This window comes from Prunus dulcis, chromosome 6 (assembly GCF_902201215.1).
Source record: "Prunus dulcis chromosome 6, ALMONDv2, whole genome shotgun sequence".
NCBI classification, from domain to species: Eukaryota; Viridiplantae; Streptophyta; class Magnoliopsida; order Rosales; family Rosaceae; genus Prunus; species Prunus dulcis.
This window is the reverse complement of record NC_047655.1, coordinates 22,104,682-22,124,301: the sequence shown is the minus strand read 5'-3', so window position 1 is coordinate 22,124,301 and position 19,620 is coordinate 22,104,682. Positions and strand designations below refer to the sequence as shown.

The 19,620-nt window shown below is 38.5% G+C and overlaps 4 protein-coding genes across 4 annotated transcripts; 3 read left to right on the top strand and 1 right to left on the bottom strand.

Moving 5' to 3' along the window:
- The first annotated feature begins 4,953 nt into the window (after positions 1–4,953).
- LOC117630941 (beta-1,4-xylosyltransferase IRX14-like) lies at positions 4,954–9,289 on the top strand. The gene is made up of 3 exons (XM_034363822.1): positions 4,954–6,124; positions 6,412–6,972; positions 8,600–9,289. The coding sequence occupies exons 1-3, from the start codon at positions 5,388–5,390 to the stop codon at positions 8,835–8,837; spliced, it is 1,536 nt and encodes a 511-aa protein (XP_034219713.1). The 5' UTR covers positions 4,954–5,387; the 3' UTR covers positions 8,838–9,289.
- A 2,504-nt stretch (positions 9,290–11,793) lies between these two features.
- On the top strand, positions 11,794–14,144 carry LOC117630940 (cysteine proteinase COT44). Its single transcript, XM_034363821.1, has 4 exons — positions 11,794–12,318; positions 13,033–13,268; positions 13,376–13,516; positions 13,621–14,144. The coding sequence occupies exons 1-4, from the start codon at positions 11,874–11,876 to the stop codon at positions 13,897–13,899; spliced, it is 1,101 nt and encodes a 366-aa protein (XP_034219712.1). The 5' UTR covers positions 11,794–11,873; the 3' UTR covers positions 13,900–14,144.
- Positions 14,145–15,297: 1,153 nt separating this feature from the next.
- Positions 15,298–16,990, top strand: LOC117631822 (UPF0481 protein At3g47200-like). Its single transcript, XM_034365136.1, has one exon. The coding sequence runs from the start codon at positions 15,386–15,388 to the stop codon at positions 16,988–16,990; it is 1,605 nt and encodes a 534-aa protein (XP_034221027.1). The 5' UTR covers positions 15,298–15,385.
- A 467-nt stretch (positions 16,991–17,457) lies between these two features.
- Positions 17,458–19,301, bottom strand: LOC117633158 (protein RER1A-like). The gene is made up of 4 exons (XM_034366851.1): positions 18,593–19,301; positions 18,262–18,442; positions 18,022–18,096; positions 17,458–17,928 (listed from the first exon to the last, which is right to left on the bottom strand). Exons 1-3 carry the CDS (start codon positions 18,982–18,984, stop codon positions 18,031–18,033), a joined length of 639 nt encoding a protein of 212 aa, XP_034222742.1. The 5' UTR covers positions 18,985–19,301; the 3' UTR covers positions 17,458–17,928; positions 18,022–18,030.
- Positions 19,302–19,620: the final 319 nt, after the last annotated feature.

Below are 19,620 nucleotides of genomic sequence, written 5' to 3'. Positions count from 1 at the left end.
CCAGAGAGTTTGGCCAACAAGCCACTGGCGTCCTTTGTTCATTTTCTGATCTCGGATGGATTACCTTGTCCTCCGATGGGTGATGCGTTTTAATTTGGTTTTGGTGGAGAAGTTCTGTGTTACTTACTATTCCTGGTTTGGATTAGTTTTTTTATCTTCTCTTTCTTGATCTTGTATTGGTCTCGTTGTCTTTAGCGGGTTTAGCTGTTGTTGCTGACCTTGCTCCTGTTTCGTACCCCTTCTGGTGGTTTAATGAAATCAGATTTGACCAAAATAAAAAGATAGAGAGAGAGAGAGAGATGGAGAGGAAGTTTGATTGGGAAGATAATTTGGTTGAATTAATTTAAGGGTAGTTTAGGAATGATAGTGGGTTCAAAAATAAGATTGTATGTTTTCAAATTTACAAAGTGAGTAAGGAAATACGACGGACTGAAAATAGCAGCACTAGTTCCTCCGTAACCAAATGTCATGTTTTCAAAAATTAACGACAAAACAAATTTCGTCCAAAAAAAGGGACAAAACAAATAAACAAATGTATATATATATATACATATATATATTTGGACCCGTGCAATAGGCACGTGTGAGGCTGATAGGCTATTTATGATTGACTAGTTTGGTACAAAAGTCAATGGCCGGAAAGCTGCAGGAAATTAACTAAATGGTGATATTTATGAATTAGAAGAAGAGGGAAAAACAAACGTGTTGAAGTTGGCTGCCTAAATTTTGACTTCACACCTAAAAGTCAGTAATTTACGGGGGCGGCCAATAGCCAGAAATACCGACGTAACATCCATAATTCATCCTTACATAATGCTCAAGCTCTGTTTAAAATTAATATTAAATACCGACGTAACATCCATAATTTTTTAGATTATAAACCAAAGAATAGTATAAATCAACTAAAATAAATAAATAAATAAATATATATATATATATATATATATATATATATATTGGAAATACACAACTTGAAAGAGGCACAAAGTAAATTAAACCAGAAGTCTACGGATTCTATATTAAGCTTTCACATGGACAAACTTGGGGTCTGAGTTTCTTAATCCATTTGAAGGAAGAGGATCTTGTTATTAATTGGTTTTCATAAAATTGATTAAGTAGAGGAAGAGGAGACAATATCTAGCATGGTAGTTGAAAATAAAATAGAATGTGCTTGCATATATAATATATCCACCGATCATATAAATATTTTAAGTTAGATAAACTATGTTTAAAGCTAGGCATATACATTTGTGTCTATAACACTCATTACGTGAAGAAGATCTCCCTCCTGATGAGGGATTAGGAATATAAATCCAAAGTCGAGCATTGCTTTCTAATTTACATAGAAGAACAAAGAAGCATGCATGTGGTTTTTTAAAAGAGAATAAAATTTGATTGTGAATTGTGATCGGGTAGGTAAGGGAGAATTTTATTCATAACCACTATGGGACGATGTAAGCCAGTCACAACTCACATGCATGTGTCTTGTTATTACATTATTGATCTAATCATCCCATATCCATTTCAAATGTATATGGACAAACCTCTAATATATGGCGTTTGAATTCGAATGGATTTATTCACCAACTCCACAACCATCCTCCTATCTTTCGTTTCTTATTCATTTGTTCCTTTTTGACTCATGGGACGGTGGACGAGACTCAAATTACGAGTAATGTTATTTTACCAGACTTGATATTGTTTCTTGAATTTAAACCACACGTTCAGATAATAATAATGAAACTTGTGTTTTGAAGCCCACTTTATATTCTTGAGCTTCTAATTTAGTCTTCAGCATGGGAAAAGGCAAGGGAAGATAGTCAAAGCTATATAGAGTTAAATTCTTGCATAAGCAATAACTACACGAAAGATAAGTTGGTTTTTCTCACTGGTGGAGCCTAGTTGTGACTCTTATGAGAAACCTTGGTGTTGAAGGAAATAATGATGTTTTGGAATTCCAACCCAACATACTTTGTATGAATAAGCTAACAAAAATTATTCACGTCCAAAATTAGTCAACCGACTTCAATGGGCAAGTTAGAATTTGATGAGCACCAACAATAGCTTTTTCAACGGTTTAAAAATTTTAAAACAAGGAAGTCACATCAGAAAAACTCTCTCAAACAACCTTTTTATCAAAGTTGCATATCTTTTTTTCTCTTCATGACTGGTAAGTTGACTTTGGCTCTTCAAACATTTACTTAGAAAAAATAAAACCTACTTTGAAAATGTTAAAAACATGCAATTTTTTCTCTTCATATAATAAATACATAGACATTTAAAACATTTTTTTTAATTCATATTTTATTATTATTTAATGATATTGCATTAATTGAATTGAAGAATTTGTTTGAGCAAAAATTATTCAAGTAGCAAATAAGGCTTTTCAAATTGCCAAGTGGGTCAACAAACTTTAATTTAAAGAATTTATTTGCTACTATTGTTGGAGATGCTTTTACTCATCTACTCAGAACATTCACAATAATGCTATCTATTTTTTTATTTAAATTTTAGCTAAAAACATATAAAAGTTATTATTATTTTTTTTTTTAAAAGGTTGAATTCATTCCAATAGAAGGGAGGAATAAAAGGCATGTCATGTGTGGCCTCGTTAAAACCTTCCCAGAGAAAACCACAAGGGAAAAACTCCAGGGTAGGGAGTGATAAATGCTATAATTCTTTTTTAATTGGTCCATCTCTATTAAAAAATAATATAAAAAATATTTTGCATTAATTAAAGATTTGAAATGCTCATTAAATAAAGCATCATTAAATTATATGGAGCCACTATGACTACTTTCTATCTCATCAGATTTAGAAGCTCCTAGAGGTCTCCCTATTTCAGGAGGTGGATAGGGAGCATGGTTGGATTGTATTTTTCCAATTCCTCCTCAAACTTTGTCTAAAAATGTAATTTAGGGAGTCCATTATAAATGCTCTTATTATCGCTTGGTCTGGTAGTTTTTCTTTTGCAACATTATGAGAAGTAGTACTAAATTCAAACAAATATGATAATGTGAAGCTAGTCAAGTCCCAGGTCCACTATTCTCACTTGAGCTGAGTTATTATGTTGGGCAAATGTGAGGTATGGCCCACGGTTTAAACCAGGCCCAAGCATTTTCATAACTGGTTTACAAATTTGAATTTAAAAAAGAAAATAAAAAACAAAGAAAATTATTGATCCATATATAAAACGTGCACCGACTTGATTTTTTTTTTTGGTTGGGCTTACCGACTCTTATTTGTTCCCATAAATTTAAGCAAAAATCATTCTCAATTTTTAGCAATGAGATTTTATCTTAATCAAATTCAAGTTGTTTTGGTGCCTTTATATGACTAAATCACAAATACGCATATTGTTTTTTCGACAAAAATAATATTGAAGGATGATTTGAAAATATAACTTCACTTCAAATATAAGGATAACTGCTATTAACTACTTACAGTTGATATTTGATTTCCTCATACTTGCTTCTTTTTTCTTTTTCTTATTTTAAGGCTGAGAGAGACTGCTTGCCTCAGTCTCAAGCAAACAAAACAATGCAGGGTGTTGTGGAGCTAATCAACTTAATTATAACCACCCACCAACCCCATATCCTACCATTCATACTGTGTCCCAATCACTTTCATTTCCCTATAGACAAAAAAAAACATCACTTTCATTTCCCAAAATTGTATAGCACCAATTTGAAAAATACCACTTGCTTCAACTTCTTTTTGAACCGTTTTTTTTGCAAATAATATGCACATCATTGCAATTTGCAATAAAAAAGCCAAAAATGTAATAGACTAGAGCTCTAAGACTCAAAATTTCATCTAAGATCTTATGTGTTGTCCTAGTTTGATTCGATTTTTCAAAGTTATGGCTCGACTTTGTATTAAAATCACACATGATTTGAATCAACGTTTCTCATCCTGACTTATGAACTATTCGATGTTTTAAATTAGTGGTTGGCTTAGGTCTGTTTGTGTAAGTCAAGTTAGGAGATTGAGATTTGTTAATTGCTAGGGCTCATCATGAAGATTTGTGTGTTTTGACATGTTTGGTTTCCCTTTTTTTTCCTTCTGCGTTTATTTGTGTTTAATTGTTGGGCATCCCTTTGTCAGCTTTTGGGCCTTTCTCTTCGTTTGCCGCAGTCCCTAGCCTCCTGAGGGATTTGGGCTTGTAGCACTTTGATCATCAGGTGTGTGTGTGTGTTTTTTTAACGAAACTTTGATCATCAGGTTCAGGACTGTTTTTGGTCAACCAAAAACAACAAAGTTAAGTTGGTTTAATTCGGATATAGAGTTAAACTTTTTGGGAGTGGGACCAATCTAACCTGGGTCAGGTTACAACCCCACCCGGTTATGGGTCAATCTTGCTAATTATGCATCCTAATAGGTTTCATATCTTACAAAATAGGCTAGCATTTAATTAGACCCAAATATAAACCACGAATTAGATTCCCCACAAACTGTTTTTCAAACCAGTCAATAACTCCCATAGCCTAATTTCTCACTAACAACTTCTTCAAATCAGCAATTGATTGTTGAAATTGGAAACCCTTATTTTCCAATTTTCCATCCCCAAATTAATCCAAAGTTGGTCAATCTCTATCACTCTCCTCACTCCTTAGGTCTCACTCCACCAACCATTTAGTTGACCAAATAATAATAAAATGTCACACTCTCATCAACTAATAGAAGCGAATCTATACAACTAAATATCAATGGAGTATTAGTTGGATTGGTCCAGGCTTTTGGTGTGCTCCTAAATGGTCATGATTTCAAACCCCTATAGTATCTGTGTGTGTGAATTTTCCTCCATTCCCTTCTTAACTTTGGGAGAAAAAAAAAACCCATACAATTAAATAAAAATTTAATTAATTGATTATAATTTTTAAAAAAAGAATAAAAGAAAATCGTTGCTTGCATTAAAAGCGTGTAATTAAGCAAAGAAAATCCTCTTACCAAAAAATCGCCAACCAAACAATCCCTGTCTCAGACCCAAAACAAAACCCTCTCTGTCCGAACTTAACCAAAGCCCACCTGGGCCCACAGTTTTGGGCCTCTCTCTCTCTCCTCTCTCTTTCTCTCCTCTTTCTCTCTCGTTGCTTTGTGTCCGAAAGCAGACAAGAAATACAGAAGAAATTGAAAAGCAAAGCAAATCTAACCACCTTAATATTCATTCGTGAATTCGAAGAAATCTCTCATTAATTTAGCTAATTAATCAAAGATTAAATCACCATCATCGCCACCATCCCCAACCTCCTCTCTGCACGCTTAACTAACTTCAAAGGAACTCAAATGATATAGTCAAGAAGACCACACAGCAAACACCATACCACCACACTTCCAATTCTAGCTCTGCTTTCTCTCTCTAGGATTCCAAGGAGAGAGAGAGAGGGATGAAGCTCTCGACGTTGCAGCAGAGCTACCTCAACAGACGGAGCAACAGCTTCAGAGGATCAGCGCCGTTGGATTCGTCGTCGGACGGCGTGATTAAGTCTCCTGCGACCGTGTTCTGGCTCGTGCTCCATGGCCTCTGCTGCCTCATCAGTCTCGTCCTCGGCTTCCGCTTCTCTCGACTTGTTTTCTTCTTCCTCTTCTCCACCTCCTCTTCGAATCTCTATCCGGTGCCTTTCCGGTCTGCTTCTGAGCTCGCCGGAACCCTAGACCTCCCCGCCAACCCGATCACGAACCTCGAGTTCACTCTCAACAGGAATACCACCACCGCGAGCTCCAGTAGCCGGGTCGTCGTCGGGCGGCACGGGATCCGAATCAGACCCTGGCCCCATCCGAACCCGACCGAGACGATGAAGGCGCATCGGATAATTGAGACGGTTCAGAGGGAGCAGCGGAGGCAGTTCGGAGTCAACAACCCCAAAACGGTCATCGCCGTCACTCCCACTTACGCTCGGACCTTCCAAGCTCTACATTTGACTGGCGTAATGCATTCGCTTATGCTGGTCCCGTACGACGTCGTTTGGATCGTCGTCGAGGCCGGTGGGGTTACCAATGAGACGGCCTCGATTGTTTCCAAGTCGGGGCTTCGGATCATCCACGTTGGGTTCGATCAGCGAATGCCCAATACTTGGGAAGGTCGTCACCTGTTGGAGGCTCGGATGCGACTTCATGCTTTGAGGTGAATTCTCAGTTTTTTCATCTTCATTTTGTTTATCTCGAGTGCTTTTAGCTCAGTTGCTTGCTGTCTGTTTATTTACTTCTGTTAATTGTTCTCAGAAGATTGCTGTTAAATTTCAAGGAAGAAAAAAACTTAAAAGCTTAACCAAATGATTGTGGATAATCTAATTAGACTGAGGATTTTTATTAGTTATTGTGAGAATGAAGCAATTGAAGATATCTTTAGTTATAAACTGCGGGTTGCGTTTAGTTTATGAATTTGAATTTTGGGATTGTGTGATGGAGCAGAATTGTGAGAGAACAGAAGCTGGATGGGATTGTGATGTTTGCGGATGATAGTAATATGCACAGTATGGAGCTTTTTGATGAGATGCAGAACGTGAAATGGTTTGGTGCTGTTTCGGTTGGAATACTTGCTCATTCCGAGAATGCATATGACTTGTCTGCCTCCACGATTCATAAAAAGGAGGATGGGGAGAACCCATCAATGCCTGTTCAAGGTCCTGCTTGTAACTCCTCCAATAAGTTGGTTGGTTGGCACACCTTTAATTCGTTGCCCTATGTGGGAAAGAGTGCAAATTACATTGATGATAGAGCACCTGTACTACCCAGGAAGCTGGAGTGGGCTGGGTTTGTGTTGAATTCCCGGTTGCTTTGGAATAGAGCTGAAGATAAACCAGAGTGGGTTAAGGATCTAGATAGTATAGGTGGGGCAGATGAGGATATAGGGAGTCCTCTTTTCTTATTGAAGGACCTATCTATGGTTGAGCCACTTGGAAGTTGTGGGCGCCAAGTTTTGCTCTGGTGGCTCCGCGTTGAAGCCCGTTTCGATAGTAAATTTCCTCCCAGGTTAGTCTTTCATCTTTTGCTCCTATTATTCATTTGTGCAAATTATCTTGGGTCTGTTCATTATCATTATTGAATCATGTTAAATATACTCAAAAAATGTTAGGAAGTATTGAACTTGTCCATATTAGGCTGCTCTTGCTCTATTGTTGAACTTTTGTACGAATGTGCTACATAACTTGTATGATTTCTCAATCTGCTGATTAACAGCACGCTACGTTCGGGGGTGACACTGAAAGATGCTCCCCTTTTTGCCTTTTATGTCTTATAAATCCCAATGGTGTGATGTATACCTTAGTAACTTATTATATGTTATCTATCAATACAATGCTGGCAAACTACTTGATAATCTGTGAAAGTTTTTTATGGATATAGGTAGATATTTGCCAGCCAATTTAGGTGATTTACTTGTGTCCAAAACTCGAATCCCGTACCTAGATTCAAGGCACATATTGCGTATCTTTTTTTGTATTTTTTAGGTATTCCGATAGTCTTATTATCAGTAAATGCAAATTTTGGCATTTGAAAGATTTTATTAGTAAGTAGGTAAGGAAAATATAAAATATTTTATAGAAAGGTATTTTGGTAACACAAGCCCATTTGGTTTTGCACTTAGTAAATATCTCAGTGGCAATCAATCTTATTCTGATTCTAATTGTAGACAATTGATAAATATTCTAATGGAGTTCCTTCTTATTTAAATTAATTCTCATCCCGGTTTTAGTTAAGTAAACATGCCATAACATTTTGAAGGGGTGACTGATATTTGAGAAAATTGTGGTTATGCATAGCTGGTGGTGGTTGTGGTTGTGGTATGAGTTTGACAGAAAAGTTTTGTTTCATAGCTGGTAGTGTATATGCCAGAGTATTATGTAATTGTTGCCCCACATCTTAATTGTTAAGTTTCTTGTTACAGTGGATACCAACAAAAATCTTTCCTATTGCAACATTATAATTTCTTTTGAATCTACTGCTTAAATTCTGCAGTGGTCGGGGAGGCCCACATGTGAGGGTTCGAGTGTTGCAGATATAATTGTGTTAACATTTTATTCGTATAAACTAGGATTTATATTTGATGTCCATTTACCAAGCTATTGGTAGTTTAGTTATTGGTTGCATGAGAGCAATTCTGATTGGAAACTTGAACCTCGCTCCTTTATGAATTTGTGCAATTGCACCTAGTATTTAGTTTATGTTTTTGTTTAATGCTTTAATAGGACATTAGTATTATTGTTATTTCCTTATCCCAGCAAGAATCGATAATTGTGGGTAAGGATGTTAATGGTTTATGGTCCCAAGGCAAGCCCAGGTGAGATTTTTTGTTCCTTTTTTTCCGTATAGTTAGTATATAGGTTTAAGGTTTAGCCCAGTCCAAAATGTAACCTCCACCCTTAAGTAAATCTAGCCCACCCCATTCTGAAATCATGGGTCCGTCCCTCTTTCTTTGTTGAACTCTAGTGATCTGATAGTCAATAGTGAAATTTATCTCACTTGAAATGTGTGATATTTTTCATCCATGAACCATCATAGTTTGATCTATAGTTATGTTTGATTCTCCTTGTAGTCAGCTTTTCATCATGTTTATTCTGCAATCCGTTTGAGTAATTAGTTTGAATTTTGTTTTGTACAGATGGACTATTGATCCTCCTTTGGAAATTACTGTACCATCGAAACGTACTCCATGGCCTGATGCTCCTCCTGAACTCCCATCTGATGGAAAAGTAGAAACTGGAGTTGAAGAGCGCATAGTGAAGCATTCTACAAAAATTCGAACAACCAGAGTGAAGAAAAGTTCTCGAAGCAAGAGAAAGCGCGAGACAAAAATGATCGACATGCAGGCTACTGCAAGGCATACTGAACAAAACTGAAACACATGCGATTGACGCTCAAAATATACAGTTGTGTGAATTTGAGACTTCTTTGGATCTTCAGCATCGACGAAATTCATTTGAAGAGGGATCACGGTAATTTTAGTTGAAAGAGGCAGAAAAGCAAATGTTCTCGGTGGGTACGTACAGTTAGGCACCTGTAATAGGGAGTCAGTTGATATGTGCATTTGAGTAGTTTCACAATTCTTTGTTTCTTTTGGGGATTTGGGTGCTTGATATTGTGGCCTCTTGCAGAAAAGTACATCGACCGAGTCGTGCCGCATCTGATCTGCTGCTCCCTTGCAGGAAGTTGTATTCAAAATTTTATACATATTTTTCTAAATAGGAATTATAGAGTTGTGTTCAGTTGGATTTCGTAGAAACGATACATCACCAAATGTAATAAAATTTCCATTCATTTCAAACCAATGCCTTCGTGATTTTACCTGAAAGCAACATGACTGAGCAATGCCTTTCCATTCATTTCAAAAGCTTGGTAATCTGCAATTCTTTCTCAGAGTGACGCGTATATAAATGGCCCAAAGACAATGAGAGCAAAACCTTTGCTTGGGCACATTTCATTATCCCTTTGTTTTGTACGCACCCAAAAGAAAAACAAAAATCCATTTGATAGACCCAGTTTTTTTTTTTTTTTTTTGGGGTCAACAAAGATATCATAAAAGCCAACCGGCAAAGGCCCAAAGGGGAGCCAAATCCAACCAAACAAACAGAACAAACACACCAAACTAAAGAACTAAAAACAAGCCAAAAGAACAAAACAAACGAAAAACCACACAACAAAAGATTAAGCATCAGGCGGAGGGCAAGGAAGACCATCCCGAGATAAAATATGAACTAGAGAGGATGGAGGTCGCACAAGCCACGACTCCAAGCACATCCCCTTCCTGGCAAGCGAGGCAACGACATCCGCAGACCGGTTTGCTTCACGGGCCTAAAGAAGGAGAAATACTTGTATGAAATAGGAATGATACTATTTTGCTATCTCCGGTCAATCACGGTATATCACGGGTGATAACTTTTTCACATGACAGTCTATGATTGACCGAAAATAGTAAAACAGTACTATCCCCGTTTCATACAAGTTTTTTTGCTAAAGAATGCACAAAATAAAAGGCTCACTGATAGCATTCTTTGGAAGTTCCAAGAAAAAGCCCAATTTTGGAAAAAACAAAAACAAAAACAAAAACGCTCGCTAACTGTAGGCGTCTCTTGTCCGAAGGAGAAAAACTTGCCTACCTATTGCATACAAAGGGTGCCTTGCATATAAGTGGATGTAAGATACTTGTTGCATGTTGACAAGTTTTTCTCCATTTGATGGACATTAGTTTACCCTCTAAAATTACGAATTAGGATCTATGTATTGTTCTAACATGTTGTATAAATATGAGGTTTTACAGTCTATGATATTCACAGAATAACATGAATAATATATTTGTCATGAGTTCGATACCTGATTAGTGATAGTGTAGTCTTGTAATGTGTGCATTGGCCCAACATAAAAATATCTTGTAATTATTTGATCGTTTGTTAGAATCTATGTACACACTTTCACAATTGAGGACTCTCTCTCTCTCTCTCTCTCTCTCTCTCTCTTCGTCATCATGCATGTTTATAGAATTAAGGTATGGGTATAAAGGAGTTCGTTTTGGGAGTTAAACTGAAAAACCTCCATAACGGGTGTGATGGGCCGAATTAATGAGTGCTGTAATTATTAGAGGAATGGTGGGAAGAGGGGGAGAGAGAGAGAGAGAGAGTGTGTATATGATTGGTCGTGGGTGACGGGTAGTTGCTTGATTGATTGCAGTGACTGTTAGTTGGATATACATATCCATACAACTTGACTTAACCTTCCAACTTGCAAGTAAAAGAGAGACAGACATCCATACCATGGTCCATCCATAGAAATTGGAAAATTCATAAAAGAGCCAATTATTTCAATAAAATTTAATATAGATATATTCATTTTGATGAGGCTGGAGCGTTCTATTATCTTCTCATACAAGTAATTCTTACTTATCCATGAAGATTTTTTATTTTATTTATATGAATTAAATGTCAATACTTTATATGAATTTTTGAAGAATACCATTAGATCATCTTCGCATTCGATTCAATGTAACTTTATATTTCTTCTTTCTTCCCGTTTAAGTAGTTGGGGATTTAATAATGAAATGGATGAATGAATCTAACTCTATTTCCAGTCTCATGCTCCTTCCTTCTTCTTGATGAAGAAAGAAAGGAATAATGAAATTCTTTTTCTTTTACTTTTTTTGGGTAAGAAAATGATATGGGCCTTTTTCTTTTCTTTAGGCTGCTTTAACCCGTTCGCACACTGGTCGAGCAGTTTGACTGGTGGATGGAGGAAGGAGCAAACCTTACCTCCAAGTTAACCAGTAAGTGGATTCAACGTGGCAAAAACCCATTTCCTGCAGCCTGCAAGGGAAGACGAGTTCCTTCAACTTGGCAAATTCCAAGTTCCCAAGCCCCCATATTATTGATTGCAGCTTGCGCCTGCGCAGTCCATACATCATACACTAAATTCACATGGTGTCTGTGTGTGGCAGTTTGAAATCCATCCAATCCTCTTTCATCTCCCTTTCCCAATACCATTTATTTACATTAATGGCATACAAATATCTTTTATTATTATACTCACAAAATAACTTATTTATTTTAATATCTGAATTATTGATTAGGTTGATTCGTGTAAGAAAGTTTGAATTTAAATTCATAATTTAACAATATAAAGTATTCAGTTATAAAACATAACCCTAAAATATACACTCATTGTCAACTTATATTATAACATGTGACCGTGTTATAGTTGGACACAAAAATTTATCCTCCCCCTTTTCAAAAACAAGTTTCACACGAAAACATTATTTACCCTTTATGACACACCAATATTCTTGAATATTAAACTCTCCTGAATTTTCCTTATAAACCCAAAGGACCCCTAACCTTTCTGCACACATCTCTTTGGAGAAATACAAACAACACCCTCTTTCCCAAACCATGTCGTCAACCATGTCCCTAACCATCTTCACTCTCCTCCTCCTCTCCTTCACCCTCTCATCCTATGCCTCAGGCGTCGGCTCTCGAAGCGAGGCCGAGGTCAAACAAATCTACCAAGAATGGCTTGTGAAGCACCAGAAAACCTACAACGGGATTGGAGAGGAAGACAGGAGGTTCGAGATCTTCAAGGACAACTTGAGGTTCATCGATGAGCACAATGCCCAGGACCGTCCCTACAAGGTTGGCCTGAACGCTTTTGCTGACCTGACCAACCAAGAGTACCGTGCCAAGTTTCTGGGCACCAGAAGTGACCCTAAGCGTAGGGTCATGAAGGCCAAGAACCCTAGCCAAAGGTATGCCTTTCGTGTCGGTGAGCCGTTGCCTGAATCTGTGGATTGGAGGGTCAAGGGCGCCGTCAACCCCATCAAAAATCAAGGAAATTGCGGTCAGTAATTGTAAAAATTTATAATTATTTTTTTATGTAACCTTTTTTTAAAAGTTGTTTGGTTGATTAAGGAACTTGATTTACATGGTACTTTGTACTAAAATGGTTGTTTAATCGGTTTGATTAATCGTGTCGTGTTCGGATTCATCTATAACTCAAGTCTCGATACAATTTAATTTAAACAGATTTGTTGGATTAAAATCGGATTATTTGTGTTCAACACCAACTCTTTCTACTTTTATTTTTATTTCTTTGTTACAAAGTATGCTACAACTTTTTTATTTTATTTTTCTGTCCACAAAGGAAAAGTAAATGATAGTGGATGCCCTGCGTGACACTCCACTATTGAATTTATTGATCCACCGAACGGTAGGCAGACAAGGCTTTGCTAGTAGTTTGGACTTTCGGTTGGGAGTTGAGATTCCTGACAGCTCACGTGAAAGCAGAATTAGAATATTACTTTTTCATTGGTAAAGACAGAAAGAAAAAACAAAAGTTTTTAAAAGTCTTTTATTTATTTTCTCGTAGTTTATAAACTTCATATTAATTTAAATTATCGCTTTTATTTATAAAAAAATAAAATTATATCTCTCATCAGTTGCAGAAGAGTCAACTTTCCATGTTTGGTTTGGGCCTTTAAGGACCACCATTAGGCCCATTGGGCCTACATGGGCCAACCCATCTGACAAAAAGCTTGAAATTTGTTGGGTGCAGGAAGTTGCTGGGCTTTTTCGACAGTGGCAGCAGTGGAAGGCGTAAACCAAATAGTCACAGGCAAATTGGTCTCTCTTTCAGAGCAAGAGCTTGTTGACTGCGACAGGTCGTACAACGCAGGCTGCAACGGAGGCCTCATGGACTATGCCTTTGAGTTCATCATCCAAAACGGTGGCATGGACACTGAAAAAGACTACCCTTACAAAGCATACGACCAACAATGTAACGTTGCTCTGGTCAGTCCCCAATTTTCAATCCCCATTAACCTAATTACAATAATCTTTTTAGGGTAACGTTCTTTTTTCTTAACAAACAATTTTTTTTTTTGAATAATAAATTGCAGGAGAACAATAAGGTCGTTAGCATCGACGGATACGAAGATGTTCCTGCTTACGATGAGAACGCTTTGAAGAAAGCCGTGGCACATCAGCCCATTAGCGTTGCTATTGAAGCTGGTGGCATGGCTCTACAACTCTACCAGTCGGTAAGCACCTACATCCCTATGACGCCGCGTATTTAAATATAACAGTCTTAACAACATAACATGTCTGTAAATTACTCATTGTATTTCGGCCGTGTGATTGGCAGGGTGTGTTTACTGGTGAATGTGGGTCAGCTTTGGACCATGGTGTGGTTGCTGTTGGGTATGGCACGGAGAATGGAACAGACTATTGGCTTGTAAGGAACTCATGGGGCACCAATTGGGGTGAGAGTGGATATTTTAAGATAGAGAGAAACGTGGCTACCACATACACTGGCAAGTGTGGGATTGCAATGGAGGCTTCTTACCCAACAAAGGAGGACCAAAAGTACCCAACAAGCTCTTTCCTTGCTGAAGAAGACATCAAAATGGTCACAAGTGCTTGAAAATGGTGATGGGGTCTTTGGATAAATTGTGGGGTTTGCATGCCCGATGTTTCTTTTTGTGGTCTATGTTGACGAAAAGGATGACGAGGCTATTGTTATTTATTGATTAGGGCAAACCATTGTTTGTAAATAGTTTGATTTATGTACTGAAATTGCACTTGGAAAACTGATAATGGTACAATCCAAATTCCTATTTCAATGAAAGTTTAGGTCCTGGGATTAAACCAGGGGCTTTTTATGTGTAAGTTTCTTGTGGTGTTGTTATTGTTTGCACTTGATTAATCAAAATGTCACATGTAAAGGAATGACTTGAGGTTTGCTTTGGAGGCATCAAGTGAAATTCTATAATAAGAGTGTTATGTCATAGATGGACCTATCATGTGGACGTTCATATTAGCCACAAGATCATTTCATTAAATTTAAGTGAAATTATTATTCAGATGAATCATGTGGCTAATATGAAAATTCACATTTATGGTCCATATACGACCCCACCATCACCATAGAGCGGCTCGCATCATCAAACCCATCAAGGCCTCCAATGATTTAAAACATTTTTGGAATTGGGTTGTGTGATTTTTAAGAGTACATGGGTTTTGGTTTAGAGAGAATTAATGGGCTCCCAACACTTTCTTTTCTGCCTTTGGAATCTCTCAGACAATGGATATAATTTTGGTTTCACTTGCAAAGCATATAACAGAGATCATTTCCTTGCAACTTTGTTAACGGAGTGGAAGGAGGCCACGATTAAACACCAAACTAGCCTTTGTTTTGGTTTTAAATATTAATATTCTGTCAACTTCTTCTGTGCATGTTCTTTGTTCCACATGAAAAATGCAAGAACAGGAAGTTTCTGGCAATTATTAATATCATCCCTCCCATCTTCTTTCTACCACGTGCAAGAAAGTCATAAACCTTTTGGGTTCATTTTCTAATCAGCCACTTGTGTGACTTTGTGGTAGGACCTTGTTTGCTTCCATTAAAGTTCATAAATAAACCCTCTCAACCTTTTCTAAGAAAGGAAAATTAGGTGTTAATAGGTCATCTGCTGATTCATTTTGTGCTCATGTCTAAAATTACCTCATTTTAAACTTCTATTTGGTTTTTTTTAATAACGATTTTATCCTTTTTTCCCTCCCTTAGAGAGCCTTTTCAATCTGATCTAGTGGGAATTCTTAAATTCAAAATAGCTACCATGACAATATGATGATGGAACAACATACCCCACAAGTTAGAGACACAAGAATAAACCATGAGAGTAAGAATAGAACATTACATCTAAAGGGTCTGCATAATTGGTTTAGGTCTATTAAAGTATCAAATAAAATATCATCTAAACCCAATTTATATCATGATGTTGGCAACAACCCCATCATTTTCAACCCCTTCATAGTTGTCTTGCCCCTTTTGCAGGTTGCGCTTTTTATTGCTTAGGATCCAAGCCAAGCCAAACCAAGCCCAGCATAGAATTCATTCTCAACCAAAAATGGTTGCTGTCTTCAACAAAGAGCTCTTGAGCTGGTACCTCATCACAGTCAAACTCAGAGAAACAGTAGAGTCTGGAATTGCAACAACTCCTACCTCCACAAACAGATCCATTGAATTGCCAGAACAAGCTCATCAGCAGGTGCAGAAACAAGAGCAGCAACCATCGCCCCTCCAAATTGTGATCCAAAATGGTGGTGATAAAAAATACGAAGATGAACCAAAGTCACCAGATTCCGAGTGGGTGATCAACATCAAAGACAAACTTGAACAAGCCGGTCAAGACGATGCAGCAGGTACATGGGCAAAGCTCTGCATCTACAGAGTCCCCCATTACCTAAGAGAAGGTGATGACAAAGCCATTGTCCCTCAGATTGTGTCATTGGGGCCTTACCACCATGGCAGGAGACGCCTTCGCCAAATGGATCGCCACAAATGGCGTTCGCTTCACCACATGCTCAAGCGTACCAACCAGAACATACAGCTCTATCTGGATTCTATAAAAGAAGTTGAAGAGAAGGCCCGTGCTTGCTATGAAGGACCAGTTGCAATGGGGATCAGCAGCAATGAGTTTGTTGAAATGATGGTGCTTGATGGTTGCTTTGTGCTGGAGCTGTTTCGTGGTGCAGCTGAGGGGTTTAAGCAACTGGGGTACCCTCGAAATGATCCCATCTTTGCAATGCGTGGTTCAATGCATTCGATTCAGAGGGACATGATCATGCTCGAGAATCAGCTTCCACTTTTCATCCTTGATAGGCTGTTGGGGCTGCAGTTTGGAGATCCTGAGCAGAAAGGACTTGTAGCCAAGCTAGCACTTCGGTTTTTTGATCCTTTAATGCCAACAGATGAGCCGTTAACAAAGAGTGATAGAAACAAACTTGAGTCTTCACTTGGATATGCAAACACCTTTGATCCACTCTCTGATCAAGGTGGCCTTCATTGCCTTGATGTGTTCAGGCGAAGTCTATTACGCAGAGGGCTTCAGCCTACGCCGAGAGTTTGGATCAAGAAATGGTCACACGCCAATCGGGTTGCTGATAAGCGGAGGCAACAGTTGATTCATTGTGTTACAGAGCTTAGGGAGGCTGGGATCAAGTTCAAGAAAAGGAAGACAGATCGGTTCTGGGATGTCAAGTTCGAGAATGGGATTCTAAGAATTCCTAGGCTCTTGATCCATGATGGAACCAAGTCTCTTTTCCTCAATCTTATTGCGTTTGAGCAGTGTCATCTTGATTGCAGCAATGACATTACTTCCTATGTGATCTTCATGGACAACTTGATCAACTCTCCACAGGATGTGGGGTACCTCCATTATTGTGGAATTATTGAGCACTGGCTTGGCAGCGATGCTGAGGTTGCTGACCTATTTAACCGACTTTGTCAAGAGGTGGTTTTCGATATCAATGACAGTTATCTTTCTCGTCTGTCGGAGGATGTAAACCGCTACTACAACCACAGGTGGAATGCTTGGCGTGCCAGTTTGAAGCATAACTACTTCAACAATCCATGGGCCACCCTCTCCTTCGTTGCCGCTGTCGTCTTATTGTTTCTCACTTTTGCGCAGACCTTCTATGGAGTCTATGGCTATTACAGGCCACCAAACTAAAGTTCATCATCCAAAGCATTTCCTCTTACAGTCTTTGGTTGCAGAGTGTGAGTGTGGTTGCGATGCACAAATTCCATACAATACCGTGATTTCATCCATTTTTACAAGCCAAGTCATGCTATACAAACCAAGTTTATAGGTTGTTTTGGATACACATTGTAACTAATGCATATGATTCCTATGATCTCATAATTGAAGCAATAAATTATGAAAGAAAGTTTTAACTCAAAGATGCCCTTCATCATCGGCACAACAATGTCCTCTAAGGTATCAATGTCATCCAAACTTCCAACACAAAGTCTATGTATGATTCCAATTTTTAAAATGATAGCACTATTACCCACAAATGGTCTATGACTACTTCTTCAAGAAATTGTAAAACTTCATCTCTAGTTCAGAAGCTGGGCATAGCTCTTGTGCCGCAAACAAGAGACAATAATTACAATTCCAACATAAACAACAACCAATGAGGCAAAAGGCACCTAGATTGATACCTCACAAGACTCGCAATGTGAAAGAAGCATAATCCAAATAAACAACAATTTTCAGTGTTAAGCCGAGGAAATTAACTGCATTGAGCCCAGATTAAAGTACACGATGAAAAGTACAACTAAAAATGACATAACCCAATTGCAGAGGATGGCTAGAATTTCCCACTGCAAAAGCTCATGAAAGTACATGCCACTGGATTAATTATTTGGCAATGGAAAGTAGAGCATGTTCCTTCTATACAAATGGATCCTTTATACTAGAACTCAAAATGGAAAAAGGCCTTCAGCAACCACTTCATCTTCCCAAAGCAAAATATTACAGAGGGACATAATCAAGCTGGTCCAGAGGGATATTCGAGGGGAACCAAAAAAATCATCCAAGATGCCAGAATTAGCTCCTCAAGATGATTCCTCCACACCATATATATCTTCCAAAAAAACCCTTGGCTGTTTAACATAATGTATCATGATGTATATCAGTATAAATTGGCACCTATAACCTATGTTTAAACAGAAGTGAAAAAAATTCACTGAATGTACCTGAAGATTTCAGTCCCTGGGGAGGAGGCCTGCGGTCTCTGTTGAAGATGAAGAAGCTTTCTTCCCATCGTACCGCTGCAAATCAGAACAACCAAATATGAATCACAGAAGAAACGGGATAATGGGCATGAAACCAATGATTGAAATAAAAAGATGGGAATCACGGAAGACAGAGGACAATGGGCATGAAATCAATGATTGAAATAAAAAGATGGGTCTGTTTAGAGGGTGAAGGCAAACCTGTTTCCCAAAGGAGAAGGGAACGTATTTGTATTTGATCATGTGTACTATCTGTCTCCTCATAGTGAGAACGAAGAGCACCACCCAGTAGAAGAGAAGTATAGGCCAGAACACAGGTACATCAAATGCACTGAAGAACGTCATAACAAAAGCAATGCAAAATGCCTTCGCGATAGAGTACCTTCCACACAGAACCACAAAGTCAAAACCAAATTCTATAATACGAGACTACCAAAAAGCAATCTTTAAAAGGCAATTCAACAAACACAATCAGGGCAATTGCGATTTAAAACCAAAGGTGAGAACTACATAATGAAATGGGGGAATTTACCAGAACTTGAATTCGGGGAGGCGGCGAACGAAGGGTCGAAACTCATCGGATCCGCGGGTGGGAAGGGAGGGGCCGTCGGAGGCGAGGTCGTGGATCTCAGGGTCGACCTGAGGAGAGAGAAAGCCGATGAGGAGGTTGAGAATGTAGATCCCCAAGCCATACGACACGACGTAGAAGCCTTGGACCAGGTACACGCGGATGACGTAGACCAAGGCCACGCCCAGGCACGCCAGCCACCGGTACAGCACGTGCGGCGTCGTACGGTCGAGCACATGCTGATAACGGCGCGAGATGCCGTAGCTCCAATCGGAGACGGCGGCGAACGGCGATCCCTTGAACGGATCGTCCGCGGCGGCTGCGGCGAGACCCACGCCCGCCGCTCCAGCGTCCATTGCCGAGTTTGTTGTTTCTTTGGTGGTCTCTTTTCTTCTCTCTCTATCTCTCTCTCAATTTCTCTCTCTGCGGGCGCGCGGCTTTTTCTGTTTATTTGTTGTCGTTTGACTTGATAAATGCAGAGAGCTTGAGAATGGTTTTGTTTGCGCTATTTCATTCGGAGAGGAGACCTCAGTTTACTGATCGTCCGGTTCGACCGGATCTATTTCAGGTTTACTCATGCACAATTGGATCTGGATGGGATCTGGGCCTGGGCCATGTAAGCCTATTTGGTCCCACTTGCTTTTTCTTTCTACCTTCATGTTTTTTCTTGTTTTATGTCAATGATCATCAAATTTTTTAAGACGACTCATCTTGGTTTTATAAATTTATTTTTTTAATAAATAAAAAAATAATAATAATAAAATATAGCGACGGAAAGTAAAATCCGAATACAAGAGCCCGTGTGAAAAGATAACAGCTCTTAACAACTTGAGTTATCAACTCCTTGTTGGCTCATCATTTTTATGTAAGGTGCAAAAAAACAATTAGGCTTTGATAGGAAAATTTGCATTAACACCCGTGTGTGTGTGGAAAAACTTATCGAGCAACAATCTACGTGCGTATGTGCTAAATAATCACCGTACTTACCTATG